The 25,776-nt window shown below is 44.7% G+C and overlaps 1 protein-coding gene across 5 annotated transcripts in view; it reads left to right on the top strand.

The window, feature by feature from the left end:
- The first annotated feature begins 4,506 nt into the window (after positions 1–4,506).
- The window catches only part of THADA (THADA armadillo repeat containing), a 161,408-nt gene continuing 140,138 nt past the window's right edge, over positions 4,507–25,776 (top strand). The window contains exons 1-12 of one of the 5 annotated variants that reach the window (XM_083432923.1): positions 4,548–4,739; positions 8,042–8,273; positions 8,360–8,459; positions 10,317–10,411; positions 12,071–12,201; positions 13,974–14,122; positions 14,229–14,261; positions 16,320–16,368; positions 17,912–18,102; positions 19,152–19,246; positions 21,320–21,540; positions 24,151–24,842. In XM_083432923.1, the coding sequence (XP_083289049.1) occupies positions 8,384–8,459; positions 10,317–10,411; positions 12,071–12,201; positions 13,974–14,122; positions 14,229–14,261; positions 16,320–16,368; positions 17,912–18,102; positions 19,152–19,246; positions 21,320–21,540; positions 24,151–24,842 (1,732 nt within the window). In that variant the 5' untranslated portion in view covers positions 4,548–4,739; positions 8,042–8,273; positions 8,360–8,383. Of the gene's footprint in view, positions 4,847–5,822; positions 5,843–8,041; positions 8,274–8,359; positions 8,460–10,316; positions 10,412–12,070; positions 12,202–13,973; positions 14,123–14,228; positions 14,262–16,319; positions 16,369–17,911; positions 18,103–19,151; positions 19,247–21,319; positions 21,541–24,150; positions 24,843–25,776 lie in introns of those variants that run through there. The other 4 variants (XM_083432920.1, XM_083432922.1, XM_083432921.1 and 1 more) reach the window with 4 other exon arrangements.

The raw sequence follows: 25,776 nt of genomic DNA on the forward strand, positions 1-25,776 counted from the left end.
CTAAGCCCATGCTGAAAAATGATACCCAAATACTTGAATGCTGAACAATGTTCAATAGAATGGCCCTCAAAATTCCAGAGTGACTTCCGAGTTTTCATGCCAAAAGTAAGAATTTTGGTTTTGGCGAAATTAATTTTAAGGGAGTTGGTATCACAATATGTCATGAGCCCTCTGAGCATGTTGTTTAAGCCCAGCTTGGTTAATGACAGTATCACCATATCGTCCGCATAGAGTAATATGGGGATCTTGAGCTGTTGTAAGGAGGGGGCAGGTTGATTTAGGGCCTTCATAGTTGTGACGATGTCATTGATATAGAAATTGAATAGAAAAGGGGCCAAGAGGCAGCCCTGTTTGACCCCTTTATTCAGAGGGAAAGAATCAGAAAGAGCTCCCAGAGGGCCGAATTTTACTCTGGCCGATATGTCATTATGAATTTCCATAAGAAGGAGGAGGAGTCTCTTATCTATGCTGGTATGACTAAGCTTCTGCCATAGCCTATCTCTGGGAATGGAGTCAAAGGCGGAGGTCAGGTCCACAAAAGCCGCGTGTAGTTTGCAGTTGAGCCTGTTTAGGTATTTATCAATCAGGGTAAGTAGAACAAGACATTGGCCAGATGTGCTGTGACCTTTGCGGAAGCCAGCCTGTTCCGGATGGAATAGCTTTGTTTCTTCTGCCCACTCAATTAATTTCTCTAGCAAGAATCTAGAGTAAACCTTGTATGATATGTCCAACAGGCTGATAGGTCGGTAGTTGCGCGGATCTTGTGGGTCCCCCTTTTTATGTATTGGGATAACTATGCTCTGTTTCCAGTTAGGTGGAATCTTAAGAGTAGCATTAATGGTGGTAAAGAGAGATGCTAAGATAGGGGCCCACCACGACTGGTTCGATAAGAATACCTCAGGTGGTATCATATCCTCCCCCGGGGATTTATCCCCTGATAGCATGCTAATTAGTTGAATACATCTCTCTGGGGAGACTGGCTCCCAGGTGGGCAAGGAAGATGCTGGAAGGGTGGTGACTACATTTACGTCAGAATCTGAGGTGGAATACAGCTGAGCAAAGTGAGAGTGCCAGCTGGCTGCTGTGATGTTATTAACAATGAATGAGGGGGGTCTTAGACCTGCATTAATTAAATTCCAAAATTTCTTGTCGTCACGGGTTTTAATGGCCACTGACAGAGCCGACCAGCGTTCTTTCGCAAAGAGCAATTTCTTATGTTGGAGCAGCTTCTTATAGTATGAACGAAATTGGGCTAACTCCCTGATTTTGCTCTGAGTGCTGTCTGCTTTCATGTCTGACTGGAGAAATCTAAGCCTACTTCTGCACTGTTTGCATTCTTGGTCGAACCAGGTTTGATTCTTCCAGGATAGAATCGCACGGGAAGGTTTCGTAAGCGAAGGGAGCAAGTAGACTAGAATTTGCTGGAAATTTGAGAAATGATTCACATTCGTTGTTAACAGCTGAGCTTTCAGGGCTAGGATCTCAGGGGAATTTAGGAGGACTTTTATGTCTTGCTCCAGGTAGATGTCCCACTTCTTGCGTCCGGGGGCCAGGGTCGATGAATCCTGGGGGTGTGGTGAGCTGGGAGGCCCCAGCTGTGTGTGGTGAAAGGAGATGGCAATTGGAAGGTGGTCACTTTCGGTTCTGTTGAACACATTGAAACAGTATGCCTCATCATTAAATGCTGAGGAGGACCAGATGTAATCTATAACACTTGCCCCTCTAGATCCTAGAAAAGTATAGTATCCCCCGGACCAGTCTTTGGGTGTGCCGTGCAAGCTGTGCAGCCCGCAGTTTATAGTGAACTCCAGCAGTATGATGCCAGCCCTATTAATGGTCTTGTCCTGTGAATTCCACGTAGGAAGCCACTCCTCTTCAATGAATAATTGCGACTTATCGGTGAATAAGCTTATATCTGCTCCGATTCTGGCATTGAAGTCCCCCATTATAAGGATCTCTGACTTTGGAAATTCAGCCCCAGATTTATCTAGAATAAATCTTAAATCCTCCCAAAGCTGATTTGAGTGAGAGGAGGAGTAGGTAGATGGATTGTACAAGTTTACACATATGAATTCCCCAAGCGAGCTGTTAGTGATGTGCAAAGTTTGAATGTAATTACTCTCTAACCAAAAGATAGGAGAGATATTAAGCTGAAGCTCCTGCGAAACAAATGTTACCAGGCCTCCACTAGGGCGCCCATACAAGTGTGTTTTGGTCGCAGGAATCACAAAGGCGTCATAGCCCGGTAGGGATGGGGGGGGTGAAGATTCTAAGCACCAGGTCTCTTGTATACCCATAATCTGGAATTTCGCTAAAAACTCTTTCATATCCCCGTCATCCTGTTTGGACGTCCATCCTGCCACATTCCAGGATAGCACATTAAAGCAATTTGAGGAGGGACTATGTGCTAGTCAATTGCTCTGGTTGCTGGTGGGAAGGACATTGCCAGGGGTCTGAGACAGCTCCAGGCGAGGTACTACCGAAGGTATCGAAGGGGTGGTGAGTTGATTGATGTGACCAGCAGGGTCTTCAGTAAAACCTAAGTTGTCTCTTTGCACAGTGGGTTCCTTAACGTTTATATATTGGCTTGAAAAGGTTGCGGATAAATGAGGTTCTACCAAAAGAGGTTGACTGGCAAAGGACGAGGATATAGAGTCATTTGACTGGACCGCACTGAATGAAGACTCCAGGTCAGGCATAGAAGAATAGGACATTGACAGATTACCAGGATGAGGTGTGTTTGGCGCGTTACTCTTTAAGGCGGAGGACGAGGTAGTTGATTGCAGATCTATTAGTAGAGGTGAAGGGGGTCTGCGTTGCGACGGTGTATGAGGAGCTTCCGCCAGGCAGACTGCCAAATCATCCGTTATTGGAGTCCCAGTATTTGGCAGGGGTTTCTGGGGTGTTAGCCCCTTCATAACTGGTTTCCTTTGATTTAATAGGTTGCTATGTCCAGGATTTGAGGAGATTTTCTCTTGAAGTACATGTGTAAGATGCTGCTTGAGTGTATCAAGCCTGTTTATAACTTCCTGCTGTTCTTCCTCGCCATAGGATGAAATAAGGTCCCTCTCCTCTGAGATATCCAGATGGCTGGGCCCGCTTTGGTCATGCTTCTTTGTTGCTGGAGTAGATAAACCAGGAAGCTTGGGCTGAGAGGGAGGGTGAGGTTCCCGGGTGGACAACTTGAGTTTCAAGACTGAGTCGCGCCTGTCTGGCGGGCAGCTACCTTTTTGTACGGTGCTGCGGAAGAGAGGTTTAATCCTGGTGTCATTAAAGACTCTTGTTGGGAAGATGCCCCAGGTGGCCAGAAACGCTTTACGCCTAACCAGTATGGAGGGAATTTTTGGAGACTGGAAGGAGAGCAATACTTTTTGGAGCCGATGGTGGTAGTTTAAAAGTTTCACTGTACTGAGGTCTATTAGCGGAGGCCAAATCTGAAAGAGTTGCCTCAGATGATCTTTGACATCTCTCGAATTATTCCACCTTGGGGACCTGGGGCCCCTACTGTGTATAGTTAGACATATTTTGTTTGGTTGTAAAATCAGAGATTGAGAGTCCAGTTGAGTTTTTAGGAGGTGACCACCAGTACCACTTTCATGTCTAATAAGGGAGGTATACCTCTGTCCCTTTAAATCCCTCGGAGGCAGAGTGTGGTTGAGCTGGAGCTCTAGCAAATGGGCCTCAAGCTTTTGGTGGAGATTATCCACCTGCATGGAGATCCCATTTATGCTCTTAAAGATGCAGCGCAGGGTCCTGGTTATTAATTGGAAATGATCGAGTCCCATGCCATCGCCGAGGGCCAACTCGGGCTCCCCCTTCGAGGTGGCTCTCACCTCTTTGTCATTATCGTTGGCATTATTCGTTGTCTTCGAGTTCACCCCCTCCACTTCTATATCGGCTGCGAGGTCAATTAAAGGATTAAAACGATTGTGAGTTTCAACCATGTAGCTAACTTCCTCATTATTTCTATTACAGTTAAGAAAAAAAGTATCAATCTTGGACTGTTTGGGCCTCGGGGGAGGCATTGCCTCATCCAGGTCCCTTGGCCGCTTGCCATGGCCCATAGTGGAGATTATTCTCTCTTTATTTCTTAACCTCAAAACTCAGAAGTAACTCCCGCGGAATTCAGCCAGAGTCCCCTCGTCCTCCCGTGGAGGGTAAAATGACCGAACTCGCCTGCTGAATTGAACACAGGGGGGTTTAACTCCGGGGGGGGGGGAAACGCTTCGGGGCCGAACTGTCAGTCTTATTGAACTCCGTGGGACTTTAACTCTCCCAAGCAGGATTGGTCACCTTTATCTCCGCTGCCCTGCAGGGCAGGGTGGGATATTATTGAGGAGGGAGCCGTGTCCTGCCCAGATGCTTCGCTGGACTGCAACTCCCATCAGCCCCACTCAGCAATGGCCAAGGATCAGGCATGATGGGAATTGTAGTCCAAAGGCACCTGGCGAGCCTTAGGTTCCCTACCCCCGTTTTACGGCCCTCCATTCCTCCCTTAGATTGCTCCTCCAGGCCCGCGCCTCGGCCTCCCCGTTTCCCCGGTTGCCTGCGTCGGTCCGCGGCGCATCCAGCGCGCTCGGCCGGGGCCTCCCCGCGCCCACCTCCGGGCTCAGAGGAAAGACGTGGCTCGGCGGGCGGAGCGTTGCCTGTCTGCTCCTCCGTCCGGCCCCTCGCGGCGAGGAGGCGGCACCACCAGCAACCGGCGGAGGAGAGACTGGCCGGGCCGATCGGGGCGGTAAGCAGCGGGAGGCGCGTAAAAGCGCGCGGCGGGCGAGCTCTCTTGGAGAGGGGGGGGGGCGCTTCCCTGGATGCGCTCGCCGCCGCCTTTTCGTTTGCTGTGTTGCAGGTGGGGCGTCTCGTGCATTTTTAAAACTAACCCCCTCCAAAAAATACCCCCAGTAAAGGGTTATTGGAGACGCTAAGCTGTTCCCTGAATCTAGCTCCCAAACAGCAGGGTCTTCCTTCTCCTCCTCTGCTTTGCACCGAAGAAAACCGCTCCTGGGATTGGGGGCCACGCGATGTAACGCACCGCTCATAAAGCCCAATCTGATCAAGCGTGCACGCTGCACCTTTAAGGGACATCGGAAGCCCAGTTACACTCCCCCCCTCAAAGAATTCTGGGCCTTGTAGTTTATTAAGGGTTGCTGGGAATTGTAGCTTGGCAAGGGGTAAACTACAGTGTCAAGCATTCTCTGAGGGAGAGAAAGTGCTTTGGATGCGCCTTAATGGTATAGTGTGGTACAGAGCCATTCTCATTGATCCAACCTTGAAAGTGCAGTGCAGGTGGTTATATAATTAGGCTGCAATCCTCACCATGCTTAGAAGTTGTTTCCATTGAATTAAGTGTGGCATAAAAAGGTAAAGGGACCCTGACCATTAGGTCCAGTCGTGGCCGACTCTGGGGTTGCGGCACTCATCTCACTTTACTGGCTGAGGAAGCTGACATACAGCTTCTGGGTCATGTGGCCAACATGACTAAGCTGCTTCTGGTGAACCAGAGCAGCGCACGGAAACGCCATTTACCTTCCTGCCAGAGCGGTACCTACTTATCTACTTGCACTTTGAGGTGCTTTCGAACTGCTAGGTTGGCAGGAGCAGGGACCGAGCAACGGGAGCTCACCCCGTCGCAGGGATTTGAACCGCCGGCCTTCTGATTGGCAAGTCTTAGGCTCTGGTTTAACCCACAGCGCCACCTGCGTCCCTTGGCTAAATGGAGATAGGATTGCCACCTTTGTAATGAAGAAGAGGCACATAGTCTTCTCCCTGCACTCCATTGCAGCGTGTGGAGATTTGTGCAACTTGCTGCCACGAGATGTGATGGCCGCCAGTCATTTATGGCTATGTAGGCATCTTTGTTGATTATATACCCAAGCATACTTTGCCTATGGAGTGGCTAATGAAACAGACAAAATCTATTAAAAAATAAAAATAAAATGTCCAGTAGCACCTTAGAGACCAACTAAGTTTGTTCTTGGTCTAATGAAACAGAGTAATTCGTGAAAAAAATAAAATAACAATAATAAGAGCAAATAAAAGAATTGCATCCAATAAAAATGATTGTTGTGATGTCTTGCTTGTAGGATTCCCTGGGTTGATTGGGGAGCAGGGGGCCGGACTAGATTTTTATCTGATCTGGTGACATTCAAACATACAATTTCCCACTTGCAACGTAAAGTGAAATGAAATCTCTACCATTTGATGCTGCTGTATGCGCAGACTGGCCTAAATTCTGGGGCTAAGCCATGGTGAACAGTGGCTCCAATTAAACCCAGACAACTTTTGGAATGAGGGGAACCTGCGGGTGGTTTCTGTGGCTGTATAAGAGTCAGGGGCACAACATTCTCTCTAGCTGCTGTCGACTGTTGTCCTTACATGTTCACCAACTCCACAGGTCATAAAAAAAGTGTATTTATGGGCAGCTGCTGGAATCTAGATGGCGTTTAGATGGTTAATGGTTGGAATCAGATGGATGGTACTTCAGGGAAACAGATCTATTCATTTAAGCGAAGAAACAGATCTGTTCATTTCAAGAAGTAGCTGTTGTAGGGAATGTCACAGAATTGATTTAAGAGCAGGTCTGTGTTGCCCCCAGATAGAGATTACACACTGCAAACATTATCCATGTTGTCAGATGGCAATAGTGGCTGCTTGTGAGAAACCAGTCAGGACTCTGACTTGTCTTTTACAGGTTTTATTTAGGTGCAAAACTATTTACAGTGCAGGACCGCAAGTTCACGTCTGCCTCAGTCGCTAGCGGAATCTGGGAGTGGTCGTTTCCGGGTCCTCCCCCAACATAAGAGCTTAGTCACCCCCAGCCTTTTCCTTCTTTGCGTTTTACACCTCTGCGCACGGTGGGCGACGGAAGAGGTGTGCTTCCCTCCTGGCCGCCTTGGCCAGGAGCGGTGCTGAGGCTCCCAGCAGCATCCTCTGGCCCTTTCCCCTCCTTTACCCCAGAGGTATGGCTTTCTCCACCCTCAGACTGACAAGGTGCGGCGCTGGGGCTTCTAGCAGCATCTTCTGGTCCCTTCCCCTCTTCCCCACCACAGGAAGAGGAACTGCTTCGCAAGATTTTCGAAGGTTCCCTATAACCCAACTGCCCCTCTGCCTCCCTTCCCTGTTCCGACGGCAGTCCCCTGACACATGTATTTATACTTCCATGCAGCAGTGGTAACATGTAGACCCTCTGAGTGTTTCCATGCTAAGATAGTTTATTGATGCTGGTTCTGTACTGAACCATGGCCTGGTGGATATTATTTCTTAATGCATTGAATGCTTGAGTCATAACAGAGATTTGTTCTAATTGATTTATGGAAGTGTTTCCAGTATTGAATTGGAGAGCATAACCACAGAACCAGTAGCTTACAGTTTTATGATTTACAAGCCTATCTCATTCAGGCTGATAGGGTCGTGAACAAAACAATCACCTAGTTTAGTGCGAACTAGTGCAACTTAGTGCAAACAAACAAACATGCAGGTTTCCAGGGTGAAGGTCACTGCCATAGTGCTGCTACCTTGTTTCTGCTATTTTTGTGCTAACAGAGGCTAAACTATGTGTCAGGGAACTGCCATCAGTGCCGGAGGGAGAGAGCAAGATCCAGAGGGATTCCGGAGAGCGTCCCGGGATTGGGAGAGGCAGCCCATCTTCTGGGGAAGAGAATCAGCGTAGCACCAGTGGAGAAGGGGGGCAGATGGGGGAAGCGGTGAGGCGGTTCCATGACTCCTTGCCGGGGACCAGCGGGGAGAGTAGGGGTCCTCCGCTGCCTACGCCCTCCTTGCGCAGAAGGCTTTCGCGCAGAGAGAGTAGGAGCGAACTAGGCATCAAAGAGCTTCTTTGCTGGAAGAAGTTTAAGAAACGCCCACTGATGGATGCTGCCAGCGATTGAGACAGTCACGGGTGAGTGGCTGTCCGGACAGAAAAGGTTCACTCAGGCAACCCAGCCAGGTGTTGGCACCGGCTTACGCACGAGCAACCCCTAGAACCATTACACTATGGTTTGTTTTGTGTTACGTTGAACCCAGGCTTGTGTTTTTTCTTCGGTAGACAAACCATGAGCCCAGTTTGCGCTGAAGTCTTGGGATGAAACCCAATGGCCACCTATTTTTTGCTGGAGTTTGCAATCAAGTTTTTATATGGATATAAAGCATTACCCATTGGTGAATTATGGATGAAAAATCTTAGACTAGCTCATAGGGTCTATGAATATTTTCTGAACTTCTTGTGCAGCTCAGGTATAAAAAAACCAACTGCCACAAACTTTTTGCAAAACACAAAGGTGAACGGGAATTAAACAGTCTTTACTTTTAAATTGTGCATTTAAAACAGTGTTGGTACCAAGTGTCAACTTATAATCTTTTTCAGTAGGCAATTCTTTAATCTACCAAAATGGTTTTAAAGAAGAAGAAAGAGATTCAGGTTGATGCCTTTGTTCTTGATCACCAACAGCTTGAAAGACTTCACTGTAAGTATAATTAAGTTGTTTAGTTTGTCTCTCTAGACGTATTTCAGTGGTACTATAATGACTTTTTAAATCCAGTCCTCTTGATGATACCTTTTTAACTTAAAAAGAAAAATCAGCCCTTTTCATGTACTGTAGTTTATATGCTCTTCCCACCCCATTTCGAAAGAGTTTCTGCACTGAAGATCAAAATTAAAGGGAAGCATTCCAGAATGCTTGATTTTGTTATTTTACAATTCTCCTTAAAGAATGTATTGAGGATGCCCTTGAGACACTTTCCTAATTTTCGGGGGGGGGGGGGTTGTAGAAAGTTGGTAAAAAGTAGGTCCTGTGGAAGCTGTAATTCTTGTAAAATTTGCTAAATAAGAAGAAGAAGAAGACCCTGCCCATCTGAGTGGGTTGCCCTAGCCCAGTGGTGGCCAAACTTGGCCCTCCAGCTGTTTGGGACTACAATTCTCATCATCCCTGACCACTGGTCCTGTTAGCTAGGGATGATGGGAGTTGTAGTCCAAAAAACGGTTGGAGGGCCAAGTTTGGCCAGCACTGCCCTAGCCATTCTGAGCGACTTCCAACATATATACAAACATAATAAAACATTAAAGCTTAAACAGCTTTCCTTTAGGTTATATAGTTATATAGTTACTCATCTCCTTGACATCTGATGGGAGGGCATTCCACAGGGTTGAACTCATTCTGTGCAGTAGTAGAGCTTCAGGTAGCACTTGGGCAATGTAGACCCCACTCCTATATCTTCTCCAGAAAACTATATTTTCGTCTTTAGTGCAGCACTCGTCCAAGAATCGGATCTGGACATCTGTGAGTGGAGTTTCACTTGTGGAATGTTCCTGTAAAAGAAAGAAGGAGAAATGGTTTTCACCGATTCTCCCAGCAGCCCCTGACACTCCCTGAAAAGCAATTATGTGTGGGTTGAGGAACTCTCTGGAATAAATGAGAGGTGGCAAAGTAGACTGGAGGAGGGAAAATGCAGGAATTGGTGAACACTCTTTTCCCTCACCCCCTCTTTCCAGTTGTGGAAGCCTCTGTTGTATCATAGCTTCTTCTGTGAACAGATAGGACCCTGCTGGAAACAGAAGGACTGTACTGGAATTCAGAGCATTAGTTTCAGATCAGAGAAAAATAAAACCTATGCAGTGTGTGAGCAATTGACAAGGGGGAAGTCACCTCAGTGAAGGTTGTTGTTGAACTGCCACTCCCATCAGCCCCAAAAGTTATTGTCTAGCAACAGCTGGTGGTCTATAGGCTTCCCATCCCTGGCCTGCAGTGTGATCTGCCATCTTAGCTTGTAACTGCTGGGAATTCATTCATCCTCTTCCTTTTAGCTGAAAGCAGGCTGCAGTGGTAGCTGTCGTGTGTTCTGGTTACAGCTTAAGACACGATTGGGCTGCGTTACTGCATTTCCCAAATTACTCTTGGTTTGTACTCTGCCTGAAGTTTCTTTGCTGTGAATCCAAATGATATGTTTTCAAGTTGGGGTGATTTTTACTGGACCTTCTACATTCTTAATCACAGTTGTTGGATTCAATACAGAAGATGCTTTCTATGTCTTTAATAATTGCCCGGAAATAAGAACTTCAGCAGATGTGTTCTTGCTTATCATAGTGGTGGAAGAAAGCAACTTTTGAAATTATTGTTCCTTGTAAAGGCACAAGAACCGTTCTTGTTTGATCTGTCAACTTGCAATAGTAAACAGAAGTATATGTGTTGATGGGTGTTTCAGGTGTTTGGGTCAGTGAAACATTCAGCCCTCCATAACATAAAAGATTTAGGAATTGGCATTTATAATACGCACATGATGATAGAATATTAAAGGTTTTCTTTACTTTCTTTCTTTCTGCATAGCTTTTGCAGATGCTGAAGGACAAAACCTAGCCTCTCTGCTACTGCATTGTGCACTGTTACCTGATGGCATCCAGCAAATCCATTGTGTCAAGCAGGTTTGATTTCAGTAGCATTAAAAATAGTAACATGGAAATGTGTAAAGAAGAGCTACAGATTTTCCTACTAATGATTTTCCTACTAGTTAGGAGTGGTCGAAGCCCAAGTAAACCAAACAAACAAATGTGACCCCAAAACTGTCTGTACTAACCTTTTGTGGTACTGTGTTTTCTGCAGTTAAAGTCTACTTTATTTGAACTTATAACTTGATTGAAGCAAAACAAATACATTTTAAAATAGTCCCCATTTCAGGGACTGGATTAGGCGCTCTGGGTAACCTTTTTCCGGCCCCAAGGCTCAATTCTCTCTCTCTCTCTCTGTACAGGCAGTGACCAATTTGTGTGCGTCCAATTGATGCAAAACCATGCATGTGTGCATCGCAGCAACCGAAAGCAGCTTGAAAAGGGGATGGGCGGGGTGGGGTGGGGTGGGGGTGGGGTGTAACGGGGTATAGCATCTAGATCAAGGGAAGTAATAGTGCCACTGTATTCTGCTCTGGTCAGACCTCACCTGGAGTACTGTGTCCAGTTCTGGACACCACAGTTCAAGAAGGACACTGACAAACTGGAACGTGTCCAGAGGAGGGCAACCAAAATGGTCAAAGGCCTGGAAACGATGCCTTATGAGGAACGGCTAAGGGAGCTGGGCATGTTTAGCCTGGAGAAGAGGAGGTTAAGGGGTGATATGATAGCCATGTTCAAATATATAAAAGGATGTCACATAGAGGAGGGAGAAAGGTTGTTTTCTGCTGCTCCAGAGAAGCGGACACGGAGCAATGGATCCAAACTACAAGAAAGAAGATTCCACCTAAACATTAGGAAGAACTTCCTGACTGTAAGAGCTGATCAACAGTGGAATTTGCTGCCAAGGAGTGTGGTGGAGTCTCCTTCTTTGGAGGTCTTTAAGCAGAGGCTTGACAACCATATGTCAGGAGTGCTCTGATGGTGTTTCCTGCTTGGCAGGGGGTTGGACTTGATGGCCCTTGTGGTCTCTTCCAACTCTATGATTCTATGATTCTAGGGTGAAACAGGCACCCCCGATGCACACAGTGGTCAGGAATGTAAACCCACAGATCTTGAACTGGTCTGTGACCGTAATATTAAATTTCTTCTTCTTATTATTATAAACCCACAGAAATCAGTCATTGCCTGTATATATAGTTTAAGTAGACATAGGTCTTTAATGGAGATGTCAATTGGCTTCTCTCCAGCCCTCAGATGTTTTATTTCATGTGCAGGAAGTGGGTGGCCTCACCACTGCTGGCAAGTGTCTCCCGCAGGATTTGTCAAGGTCCTCGGGCCCAAAGAAGGCTAGCCACTCCTGGTTTAAAAGAAGTAAGAGTATCCAGAGAACTGGAACACTGAGCTGGAGAACTTTATAATGCAACCTTTGGTTGTAGATCGCATTTGCATCACACACATTGTCCTTGCCATAGCTGTCAACTGTTCCCATTTTTAAGGGAAATTCCCTTATTCCAAATAGGATTCCTTGCAAGAAAAGGGAAAAGTTGACAGCTATGGTCCTTGCTGACTTTGATCGTATAGCCAAAAGATAGATCGTGTTATCTAATGTTTTAGTAGTAGACGTATCTGTATGTATAGGACGTTGCAATAGCTAATGCTGAATTCTAATTTTTTTTTATTTTTTTTTGTGCATAGATTGTGCCTTTACTAGAGAAGATGGATAAAAGCTCTTTGTGTGATCCCATGGTTAAAAACTGTTTAGATGTTTTGGGAGCGATGTTCTTATCTCTGGATGTGAAGAACCCTTTGAAAAAAGTGTTGGCAAGGTAAGTGTGTAGTTTTTGCCTATCAAGTTTGGGGTGTGGGCGGGGCCACCCGTTGCTCCAACAGTCCAGCTCAGGGGGCAAAAATAGGGAGGGGCGTCAACTACCTAGCCACCAGAAGTGTCTGTGTGTGAGAGTGTGTGTGAGAGAGTGCATCTGGGGAGCTACTGTAAGTTTGTGCTTTGCAAATAAAGAATTAACTACTGGCTGTTTGTCCTGCTTGGGCTCAGTGTACTTGGGACAAATGGTCTGACTTGGTATAAGGGAGATTCCTGGATCTGTAAGGGTCTCCCAGCTCTCCAGAGCAGATTTTTTTTTTGGGGGGGGGACAAAGGAATTCAAAGAGGAAAGGGAGGATTGGCAGAAACCATGCCCCCTTCCATGAGCAGGAGCTTAGACATGAATGGAGCTCCAGTCACCAGGTTTCCGGATCTGACCCTTTCTGTTTAGCACTTTGTGATCAGTTCCTCAACAAGCCCGCCCATATTTCTGGCCATTGTTTGCTTGACTTTTGTTTTGTTCCTGGCCAGGACAACTTTTGTGTCTGATTTTAAGACCGAATAGGATTTATAGTTTTGGCTACGCTGCACTGTAGACCAGAGCTTTCGAAACTGTGCGTCGTGACACGTTTAGTGTGTCGGCTGTAGCGTCTCGTGTGAACGCTCCCTGTGCTCCTTCCAGGGCTGGAAAGGGGTTAGTTTAACTTCGGGTTTGCTAGTAAAACTGAATGACTGTGTTGCAAAATGATGCATGTTTAAAAAGTGTGTCACCGACATGAAAAGTTTGGAAGGCTCTGCTGTAGACAATAGGGATGATTTGATCCCTGTTGCTTTTAATATTGAATTAGAATGTGCCATTTGAAAAGAAGGCATGGACAATATGGTTGCAGTTTGTGAAATGGTGAATGTTCTGTTGTGAACCTTGGGTTTGAAGTGTTGGCGCCCTCTGCCTTATTCGATTCTATCCTCTTCCACCAGAGAAGGGATAAGTTTCTTTATTATTATTATTTTTTTATAATAATATTTATTGAATTTTCCACAATACAAAGACAAATTTACAAAAACAAAAAACCAAATACCACAAAATAGAAAAGGGAGAAAGGGAAAAAAGCAAAACCCCAAAAATACATAAAAACACCCTCCCTCCGCCCCACCAACACACAAAAAAACAGAAAAAAGAACAAAAACATTCAAAAAGAAAAAAATTCAATTTTTCAAATTCCATCTTTCTGTAACTTATTTCCTCGGCCTCCTCCCACCTCCCTTTTTGTATTCCCGTTATTAATCAAATCAGCAAATTCTTTCCATCTTTCACTGTTTACTGCTTACTACTTATTCACTTATATTCCTTAATCCATTTAAACTTTAATCTCCCATCAGCATCTAGAAAAAAAACACAAAGAAAAAAATTGTCCCAACTCCAATCTGCTAAATGGAGAAAAAAGGTAAAAAAAACAACCTTAAATCTTATACCCTTAGAGAAAGGATAAGTTTCTACTTAATTGCTCTCACCATTTTTGACTGAATGCTCTCTACCTCAGGTTCATGGATGATGTCTCTGTTCCTTTTGATGGTCTAGAAACTGTAAAGAATCAGACTCACATTAAATTTTACTAGAACAGTGAGTGCCACAGTTTCTTATCCTGTAATCAGATTCACTAAAATTCATGCTGAAGTGTTATGGCGCCCAGAAAGATCAAATTACATGTCCTTTTACATTCCATGCTTTTAGTATATACATCTCAGATAACCTGGCCATGCTCTCTTCTCATGCAGCTCCCTAAACGGAATTCCTGAACCTCTTATGGCAGAAGCTACACAGAGTTTTGTGTTCTGCCTCAGAGAAGAACTAAAAACGACAGACCTGTCTCAGTACAGAAAGACTATGGACAACCTTGCTTCCTGTATGGAAAACAACACTATAGGTATGATGATAAGTTTAAAACAGTTTGGAACTTGCAATTATTACAGAAAGAATTTATATTGTTATGATAAGTAAATGCTGCTTAAATACATACTTTCATCTTTCAGGTAAATCAAGTGTGAATATCCTGTTCAAAGAAGGTAAATTCTTGACATTTCTGCTTAGGTTAAAATGTTCTAATAGTGCCGCTCCATGGGAATTATGAAAACACTTTTCTACTCTTTTGCTAGCTCTTTGGGCGGTAGAAAGAATTAGAGAGGGGGATCTGAAAAAGTGACTTTAGGTATTACCGACTACACTGAAAATGATGCAATCGCTTTATATCTGTAAACAAGGGCTTAAAATCCAGGTTGCAGGCTTTCTTCCCGCATGTGATTATTCCCTGGGAGAGTGCTGGCAACCTGGGGAATTTGTTTCTGTACCAAAGGATGTCGCTTTGCATAGCTAGCCCATTTCTTAGAACCCTCTCTGCCCCACAAGGTGGCAGAAGGAGCAGCTATGAAACCTTTATCTTAAACATTAATTGAAATATTTCGCTAGGACGCGGGTGGTGCTGTGGGTTAAACCACTGAGCCTAGGACTTGCTGATCAGAAGGTCGGCAGTTCGAATCCTCCTGACGGGGTGAGCTCCCGTTGCTCGGTCCCTGCTCCTGCCAACCTAGCAGTTCGAAAGGACGTCAAAGTGCAAGTAGATAAATAGGTACCACTCCAGCGGGAAGGTAAATGGTGTTTCTGTGCGCTGCTCTGGTTTGCCAGTAGTGGCTTAGTCATGCTGGCCACATGACCCAGAAGCTGTACACCAGCTCCCTCAGCCAATAAAGCGAGATGAGTGCCGCAACCCCAGAGTCGGTCATGACTGGACCTAATGGTCAGGGGTCCCTTTACCTTTACCTATTTCGTTTGTTGGTTTTTTATGGGATTGATATGGTAGTAAATACTTTAATCTATGGAGGCAAAATTGTGCATGGGTTGTTGAGTATAGCCCTGTTTTAGCCTTCATGGACCACAAGGAAGAGTTCCTGCCAGTGAGATGTGCTTTCCCCTGTTTTATCTCCCCACTGCCTTGCAGCAGACCACTGGGACTGGTTCACACGTGTCTGTTCTTCATTTAATGACAGCATTATCAAGTGGTCATTGTAAGTTACATAGCACGACCAGCATGCGGTTCTTTACTGGGCCACATGTCCTTGCTCCCAATGAGATTGGAATCCATTTTTCAACAGTGGAGAGGAGATGGTGGCGAATGAAACACTCAGGACTCTTTATATCACCCAAAATGCAATTTTTTAAAAAAATGCTTTCAGTTCCCGCATTCAACTGACAGTCATCAAATGGAGAGAAAGCATGTGATGTGAACCAGGCCTGTAATTAAACTTCTTAATTGCTTAACGCCCCAGCCTCTAGGCAACATACAATATAAGGAGTATGTCATTTGTATCATAGACTGTGGCACTTGTCTTTCTCTTTCTGTGTGGTAAAAGTGTTGGGAAAGAATAGCAGTGTCAGGATAATAATAATAGTTAAGGTAGTAAGTACCATTGTTTCAGGCAATATTTATTTTTGAAGCATTTTTATTAATGCCTTCTGACCTAAGTTCAGAAGCTGGATCGCAAAATTTAAAGCGGCAACTATAGCCATGAAGCAAATGTGTGGAACCCGGCAAAGCACAGCCATAAAATGTACATGAAAACCAGTAAAACAGATCAGTAATGATAATGGCAACAAGGAGTTCAAATGTGCCCCTAAATGCCCCAAATTTTTTTTTTGTAATAAAAAAATATCTGGTGCATAAAAAAACCAAGAGTAGGTCCTGGACAGAAAAGGATTTCCATAAATGAGGGCTTGTCCCTGGAATCCACTAACAAATTCAGAAGGTAGAGGCATAGTAATCGGTGTCTCTAATGACTTTAAGAATGGGGCAGGCTTGTACGGAAGTTGGCAGTCATTCAGATACCCAGCTGTTACGGTATATAGCTGTTTATTCTCTGTAGATGTCCCAAGTTTCTACCAGGATTTAAAGATGGAAAAAAGGTGAGAGAACCTGCAGTATCCACTGAGATGCAGTTTTGTCATTTTGAAAAATATTATTACATCTGTAGTCTGGCATTGCATTTGTCTATTGCTGCATTATTTTTTTATGTGAGACCTATTTATATCGAATACTGGCTTATATATGTTTTCCAACTATATTTTCACAGCTCTTCAATTTCTGCAGAAATCTGTGCTTGAAATAGAGGAAGAAAACAGGTGAGAACTGCTCCGTGTAAAATGTGTGCTGGTTGGAATGTGAGACACGCTGTGTTAGGGACACAACAAGGTCTGTTTGGAACAATATTGCCCTTGTATTCCTTTTGAATTCCCTGAGATGGATGAGCTGCAGCAATCTGTGATTCATAGATAAGTTCCTGGAGTTCAGTCACGCTCTGTGGAGAGGAAACATTGCTGTTTGGTTTTCTTTAAGAGTTTATCCAAACAATTCTGAAATCTGAGAGGAATGCAGAAGAATATAAAAACAGTTGTTGAATGGTGCTGTTTAGAGTTCTGTTTAGCAAATTTCCCCCAGTAATTGAGGACTTGCTATTTTAATTCCAGGGGCAGAAATTAAGAGCAGTGAGAGAATGTCCTTTTTCGATGGGCTGGCCAATCTAATCCAGAAGATTCAGAGGGTGGGTTGTAGGCTTTGGCTGTATTTGCCAACAGATTTCCTACAACTAGGATTCTTTATTGCTACCAATAGGGAAGCTGGGGGCAGGAGGGCTTTGTTTTCCTGGAATGGAGAATTCCTGAGATTCAGTAAGATGTTTTAGACTCTGTTCAGAAAGCAACTCGAGTGAATCCATTTGGAATTGAGTTTAGTTTTAAGATTGGTTTTCTACAGCCTAATAGTATGGTCCCTTTCCTAGATGATAATAAAAATGTAAGAACCAACTCATTGGTGAAAAAGAGCTCAGAATGTTTTTAAGCTGCAGAGAGGTGTACCCTTTTAACGGCAAACGGGTTATTCCCACACAAATAACTTGGTCTCCCTTGTCTGCTAAGCCTAACAGTTGTTGGTGGCAATCACAAAACCAGTCAGCAACTTGTTCTTTAAACAGATACTACATCAACATGAAAGTCCTTTTGAATTTTAAAAAGATTGCTGTTCTAAGAAATATAGCAGTCATGAAGAATACGAAAGAGAGAGAAAACAACTCCCTGACTTACTGAGCTTGTGCAGAAAGAAGAACTTGCCTATCCCGTTAGGCAGGGTGAGGCCACTGCTTCAGACGGCAGAAGCCCTCTTGGTACCCTGCCACTTCAAGCAACGGCAGCAGCAAAGTGCTGCTGCTATCAGCACCAATTTGGGGATCTTGGATGTTGCCCAGAATTGGCACTGATAGCGGTGTGGCTTCTCTGACAGCTGTGGATGCGGCAGAGCAGGTTTCACACACCAACTCTTATTAGAAGCATTGATAATCTCTCCACACATACTCTTTTTGTTGATTTTTCTTCGTTGATCATTTTCTGAGACCCTGTTATGTGTCTCTTTCTCCCCACCCCCCTTGATAGTGCATGAGACCATAACATAGTTTCTTCTCCCTACATTGTGGAAATCCCTTCCAAGGTCAACTCATTGATTGTGGGATTTGCATGGCACATTAAAACATGGTTATTTCAACGAAGTTGAAGTTGGTCATTGCCTGTGATGGATACTCATGTCACAGTTAACGGATTAATTTGACGCTGCCATAATACACGTTCAAGTGACTTAATACTGCTATTCATTTTCAATTTTCTTATACATTTAAAGAAAGCTCAGTGGAAATCGCATTGCTCAAACTCGGCTGATGCACGATTTGTTGATGGGTGTTAAAGTTTCAATGATGTTGATACAAAAAATTCAGGAAAACGTTCAGGGAAATTTCTGGAAGACGTTAGATTCTCCTATTTGGCAAAGTATGTGTGGACTACTGAACCATTTTTCACACTTCTTAATTAATGGTAAGTGGTGCTGATATTTAAGGGTGTTTTTTTAAACGCTTCTTACTATATTGGGTATTGCCTTTTAGTAAGAAGATAAGAGTCATTCTGAAGGAAGAGCAATATGAGGGAACCTCTTGGTGGTTTGATGTATTATTTTTTTACATTCTAACAGTGCAGGGTTTGGAAAGAGAGTTGCCTTGTTTTGCTGTCTGCATTGTGTCCCTAACAGAGAAATACAGCTCAGCTATAGGATGCAGACCAATTTCCTGAAGCTGTAATAAGGAGAATCAGCAGAAGTCCTCTGCCCCCAGCCCTAATTGGTGGGAGCATGCGCTGGATTGCAACCCCTTATGTAAATACAAGGAACCCTTCTGTTTATGGAAGGGCTACCTTGTATCAAAGCCAGCATCCCTAGTAAGAATTGCCACTATCATTTGTTGATAGAAAATATTTCTAAAAAGATGTTGTGCTGTTGCCTTGCGAATACATCAGCAGCAAACTAGATGCCTGCTTAGCTGTGAGTACCTGCTGTTTAGGCTTGTAATGTGGGCGCTACAATGTTAAAGAAGATGCATATTCTAGATTTCCATTATATCTTGTATAAGTTCCCAGAGCTCTCCACTGCACTTATTGCTGTGAGAGTTCTCCCCTGGTTTTTTTCTGCACTATACATGCAACGGTTACTGTGTTGGATGCCGGCAACAATAAAAATGGAATATATTAAGAATAATTAGCAGTTTTAGAAAACAATAAATCTGAAAGAGAATTAAAATGTGCACACTAGAACCAGTGTGGTGTAGTGGTTAAGAGCGGTGGACTCGTAATCTGGTGAACTGGGTTCGCTTCCCCCTCTCCTCCACATGCAGCTGCTGGGTGACCTTGGGCCAGTCACACTTCCTTGAAGTCTCTCAGCCCCACTCACCTCACAGAGTGTTTGTTGTGGGGGAGGAAGGGAAAGGAGAATGTTAGCTGCTTGAGACTCCTGAAGGGGAGTGATAAAGCGGGATATCAAATCCAAACTCTTCTTCTTTGTAATACTAATATATTTCCAAAAAAAAATTCTGCAGAAGACCTCTTACAGACTGTCCAGACTACTGCAGGATTGGCTGTTGTTCTCTTTATTAAGACCATGTTTGAACCAGGTGAAAAGCTACCTTGTTTGGTAAGTGTGTTTCCCTTTGAAAGGTTAAAAAATACAACAACCCACAATTTACAGTGGTGCCTCGCAAGACAAAAAGAATCCGTTCCGCCAGTCTCTTCGTCTTGCGGTTTTTTTCGTCTTGCGAAGCAAGCCCATTAGCGGATTAGCGCTATTAGTGCTATTAGCGGTTTAGCGGCTATTAAAGGCTTAAGGGATTAGCGGATTAGCTGCTAAAAGGCTATTAGCAGCTATTAAAGGCTTAAGGGATTAGCGGATTAGCTGCTAAAAGGCTATTAGCGGCTTAGATCAGCTGATAAGCGGCTTAGATCAGCTGTTAGGCGGCTTAGGGGCTTGGGAAAAGGGGGGGGGAACCCCAGGAATCGCAAGACATTTTCGTCTTGCGAAGCAAGCCCATAGCAAATTCGTTTTGCGAAGCACCTCCAAAACGGAAAACCCTTTCGTCTAGCGGGTTTTCTGTCTTGCGAGGCATTCGTCTTGCGGGGCACCACTGTACTTAATTTCCAAAGTGAAAGTAATCATAGGGTGAGATCCAGTGTAGCGTGAGTGGCATAAGTGTGTTCTCACGCAACAGGATTAGTCCTTCCTCTCTCCCTGCCCCCTGCAGCCCCCCCAATTATTTTGGAGCACTGGAGCAGATTCTGGGGATGTGTGGGGTTCCGCAGGGTGGGGAGGTGAGAAACCAGAAGATTCATCGTGCAGGCAAATTTCTTGTGAGACAGCTTTGGATGGCACTCAAAATGTGTTAAGTCAACAGTTGGAAGGGAGAGCTGTTCTGAAAAATATAGTGGCCGTCTCAGTGTTGTTCACAATATCTCATCTTTTGTGCTTGATCTAGCCCCTATTGGAAGAATTGTTAGTCATTTCATAGTACAATCCTATACGTGTCTACTCAGAAATAAAACCCCTTTTTCAATGGAAATTCCTTGCAGAGTGCCTTAGAGCGCAGTCCTGCACATTGCTGGTTAGACGTAGCTCCCGTAGAGTTCAGTGGGGCAGACTCCCAGTTAAGCGTGTATAGGATTGCAGCCTTACAGCACAATCATAACCGTGTCTGCTCAGAAGTAAGAGCTATCAGTTGTGCTGAATTTGGTGGGATATGAAATCTATGCATGTGTACTCAGAAGTAAAAACCCACTTGGTGTCAGTTGGACACTTTCTCAAGTGTGCATAGGATTGCACTATTTAACCCTTGTTAAACTTAAATAGGCTGCCAATTTTCTGAACATTTCTTGAGCCGGGTGCTTTCTGAATCCCAGATAATTTGTGGTGGTACTAGTACAGTCGTACCTCGGAAGTCGAACAGAACACATTCCGGAAGTCCGTTCAACTTAAAATGTTCAGCCTCCAAAGCATGGCTTCTGATTGGCTACAGGAAGCTCCTGCAGCCAATTGGAAGCCGCGGAAGCCCCGTCAAATGTTCAGCTTCCAAAAGAACATTCAAAAACACTTACTTCTGGTTTTCGATCGTTCGGGAGCCAAAACGTTTGACTCCCACGGCGTTCGGAAGCCAAGGTATGACTGTATACTGAATTGCTGAATTGTTCAGCGGTGGGAATCCCAAGGAAAAAAATAACTTGAAAAAGTTATTAGAAGATGCTGCTAAGTTTTTGCCCCGTTTACCTTTTAGAGTGATTTGGTTTTTCTATTCTAAATGGAAAGCTTGGGATAAGCGTATTTTACAAGCCTAGCACTGATCACGGGAGCAGGGAATAAAGAGATTAGATTAAATTTATAATTTATAGTGGATAGGCATAACTACTTGTGCTTAATAGTGCCATGATGGAAAACATGCAAAGAATCATAGAATTGTAAAGTTGGAAGGGACCCTGAGGATCATCTAGTCCAACCCCCTGCATTGCAGGAATATTCAGTTGTCCCATCTTGGGATCGAACTTGGAACCTTGGCATCATCAGCACCAGGCTCTAACCAACTGAGCTATCCAGGCTGAAGACCATTTACATGTTAGCACCTTGCATTGTGCTTCCTTGCAGTTTTCTAAGTGTCTGGCAAAGCACGGTCTTATTTTTTTCTCCTCCCCTGTGGTTTAATTAACACTGCATTGCCTTTTGCAGATCAGCGACTTGCTTTGTGGCTCACTGAAGCATTCTGACTTACCAGACTGGTTTGTGGACAGCTGTGGGAGTCTTTGCACTGCGGAGCTTTCTGACTCTGTCCTCCTTTTCCTCTGCCACGGAGCACTCGCTATGCTAGAGTGGAAGAATGGCAGCATGGACCGGAGTATGGAGAAGCTACTCTTGGATATTGCCTTGACTTTGCTGACCTTGAGTACACGGTAAAACTGCATTTTTAAATGGTGTTTTGTTTAGCTGGAGCTTGGGTTCGCCCATTGCCAGAGCTCAAGTTGCATTATAATATAAATTGTGAATAAAATGTGGTAAAAAATATATCAGCAAATAGAATCAGAGAATTGTAGAGATGGAAGAGACTATCACCTGGTCCAGCCTGTTGCAATGCAATCTTTTGCCCCCTGTGGAACTCGAACCCACACTTCTGAGTATATCTGAAGGAGCGTCTCCACCCCCATCATTCTACCTGGACACTGAGGTCCAGCACCGAGGGCCTTCTGGCGGTTCCCTCACTGCGAGAAGCCAAGTTACAGGGAACCAGGCAGAGGGCCTTCTTGATAGTGGCGCCCTCCCTGTGGAACGCCCTCCCACCAGATGTCAAAGAGAACAACTACCAGACTTTTAGAAGACATCTGAAGGCAGCTCTGTTTAGGGAAGCTTTTAATGTTTGATGTACTACAGTATTTTAATATTTTTTTGGAAGCCGCCCAGAGTGGCTGGGGAAGCCCAGCCAGATGGGCGGGGTATAAATAATAAATTATTATAAATGATGATGATGATGAGTCTCATGCTGTACTGACTGAGCTAACCTAGCAGAACCTTAAATACCACCACCACAAGCCGGCCCAAACACGGCCTTGCAGTGTTTTGGAAGGGGACCTGGGCTTTGGCAAGTCTTTGTAGGAAAAGAGGTTCAGTGTTGTGGTGCAGCTGCAGCTGAATCCTTAACACATGTTAGCTGAAGTGCTGAATGGACCTAAATCTTTCACTTGGTCTGATGGTGGATCAAGGACATTCTTCTTCTTCAATTGGACAATGAGGATTCATGGGGAAATAAAAGGATTCATAGAGTTGGAAGGGACCCTGAGGATCATCTATCCAACCTGAATATGCAGCTGCCACCATACAGGATTGAACCTGCAACCTTGGCATTATCAGCACCATGCTCTAACCAACTGAGCTATCCTTGGGATTGATTTATTGGACCTCTTGGTGCTGCCATCTGTCCTAACTGAAAGCAGCCTGAATACCACAGCAGTGTGGTTTTCAGATGGTTACTGTATTTTTCCGTGTATAACATGCCCCCTTGTATAAGACCCTCCCCCCCTATTTTGGGGGACTCAAATTTAAGAAAATGGGAGGAGATGGCTATATTACTAGAGTTGTTAACCTTTTTTTTGGGGGGGGGGGAATGCAGGAAATCACTAACTCGAATGACAAGTGCTAAGAATCGCTCGTGTCGCAGAAGCCGGCAAGTGTCTGTCCGATCGCAAACAACAGCCAGAAATCGAACGCCTATTTGCCACAGCGGCAGCCTATCCAAGGCAGCTCTTGACATAGCAACCAATCACCCGCCCAATTAATGCAGGAGCAGCCAATCCATAGCAGCCTTTGCCGCAGCCAATAATCACCCACCAAATTGCTGCTTACAAGCTGCAGCTTGTGGTTGCAACCAATCACCCGGTCCCCCAATGCGCTGCCCGTGTAGAAGACAAGCCCCGTTTTTAAACATTATTTTTGAGTAAAAAAAAACCTCGTCTTATACACGGAAAAGTACAGTATCTCAGCTGCCTTGAATGCAGGAGAGGTAGCTGCCAAGGATCTTAACCCACATCCTTTTCTTCCTTCCCACAAGTAGAGTGTAGAGGAGATTGTCTCTCGGTAAGGGCAGAAGGGGAGCGGCCTGTGTAAGCAAAGGAACCCCTCTGCTGCTTCACACCATGCAAGACTATGGTCTGCCTCAGGCAGAGGAAAGAGGCAAGGGTTCGGGACAGATCTCTAGCTGATGTTTACCTTGTCCACCAGGAGGCTGCTGACTGCCTGTAGCCAAGACAAGCAGCCGCAGGGTTTTGTCCCCTGGAATGTGAGACGAGAGCACGGCCGAGATATGTTCGTGCTGTTTGTTGGATATATTGGTGCTGCTTTCCCCTCCAGCAAGTACAGACAGTGGGTGGGAGGGAGGTTTGAAGGAGATACTAGAGATTTGTCCCTAATCTGCTCCCTGGATTTCATACTATTTCCATTTTCGGGAGAATAAACTGTTTAAATGAGAAATGCACTCTGTATAGGACCTAGGATAGCATGTTAGTGGTACACATAGAGCAGGGATGTCCATGGTCGATCTCTGGCTCCCTTTCCTTAGCATCGCTAAAAATGACTCCTGCTCTGCCCTCCATTGTTGTTTGATCTCTGGAAGGGAAGACGGAGCTTTCTCTGTGCTGCTGTTTTCATCCATAGCGATATTTTTGTGAGCGACTTTACTCCTTTGTCCCTTGCCTTTAACCCCCCCTCCCATGAAAGTCCCACCCAAGTTTTTTTAATTCCTAAAAAAGGGTTTTTCTCCTCCCTAAAAGAAGCTCAGCTTTTTTTCTCCCTAAAAGAAGCTCAGCAACTTTGAGCTGAACCCCCCAAAACAGGGGTAGATCACTGCCAGTTCTTAATTCTAAAAGTAGATCGCAGTCTCCAGAGAGTTGGCCACCCCTGACATAGGACTTTGAAACGTTGTGAAAACTGGCAAAGATTTGAGGATCAAAACCATTCCACTTTTAAAATACGGTAATCTTTCTCCATCCTGATACTCCGCTTCTCTCTTGAAGGCTTAAAGAATCTGTTATGGCGGCATCCTTGTCCAGAATTTTAGCTATCTGGACGGCTTCGGCGCTGGATGCTCTTCAGTCAAGTTCTGAAGACCTGAAGTGCAGCCTCAGTGGAAACTCGGGCACTATTGGAAAAATGCTGGATTATGTCTATGCTCACTGGGAGCATCCTCTTGATGCTGTTAGACACCAAACCAAACTGATATTTAAGAACATCCTCCGAATTCACCAGGCCTCATCAAAAGGACCCATTGCAAAAGTGGACCCTTTCTTCTCAGGATTGATTGACAACTTGCTAAGTTTAGAATGGCACGTTAAAGGCAAATACTCGTCACTTGGCTGCCTTGTTGAATGTGTGGGCATTGAAAATATTCTGGCAATGGACAGGACCATTCCTGCGCAGATCTTGGGCGTCATGAGCGATCAGTCTTTTGCACCTTACGCAAGCGATTTGTTGGAAACCATGTTTGTGAACCACAAGAGACACCTTGAGTCCATGTTAGAAGGGAACACCTGGATCGACAAATGGCACGAGGCGTGGGTATCTCCCCTGCTGTCAATTTTGTGTGATGGGAATCCAGAGCAAGCCACCTACGTAACAGATTATTACTTACCCAAGCTGCTGAAATGTAGCCCTGAAAGCTTGAACTACATGATTAAAATTCTTCATACATCAGCTGAATCTAACGTTGGTAAGATCAGACTTCATACCTTGTACTCCAGGTGTGTTTAAACTGGGCAGGTGGGTGGGGAATCCTGCTCTCCTCTTTGGCTTGTTTTGACAGGTACAGTGGTGCCCTGCAAGATGAATGCCTCGCAAGACGGAAAACCCGCTAGACGAAAGGGTTTTCCGTTTTTCAATGCGCTTCGCAGGACGAATTTCCCTATGGGCTTGCTTCGCAAGACGAAAATGTCTTGCGAGTCTTGAGATTTTTTCCGCTCCCCATCCCCTTTTTCTAAGCCGCTAAACCGCTAATAGCCTTTTACCAGCTAATCCGCTAACCCCTTAAGCCTTTAATAGCCACTAATAGCCGCTAAACCGCTAATAGCGCTAAGCCGCTAAGCCGCTAATAGGGTTGCTTCGCAAGACGAAAAAACCGCTAGACGAAGAAACTCGCGGAACGAATTAATTTCGTCTTGCGAGGCACCACTGTATTTCTCTGCAGAGTAGAGGTGGGAGAGATTCTAGGATCCCAATTGCTCAGAGCACAGGTGACAAGAATCCATCTTGATGGCCAAGAACATAGCTTTGAGACCCCCTTTTTATGCCTTCACATAATTCTGCACTAGAGCAAAATAAATTTCACCTTACATTGTCCTATGTATTTGCGTAAAGCTTTCCTTGCTTCTTTTCAGGGAGCTTTAATAACAATACACAGACTAGTTTTTCACCCAATTTTTGGTTTCCTATAGAAGGGCAATAATATTTTTTAAAAAATTATTGTTGTACTGACTGGTTGATTGCTAGGTAAAATGTGTATCCTGAGAATTTAGAGAAGGAATTTAAAGCTGGTGGTGTTTAGGATACCTTTAGAAATACATTCTTATGCCTAACAGATTTTGATTTTTAGAGTGTTGTTCTTAAGCAGCGGAGCTGGAAGTGGTGAGAAATTGCTGTTTTTGTAG

Source organism: Podarcis tiliguerta, assembly GCF_965153285.1.
Source record: "Podarcis tiliguerta genome assembly, chromosome: 3".
In the NCBI taxonomy this organism is placed as follows: domain Eukaryota; kingdom Metazoa; phylum Chordata; class Lepidosauria; order Squamata; family Lacertidae; genus Podarcis; species Podarcis tiliguerta.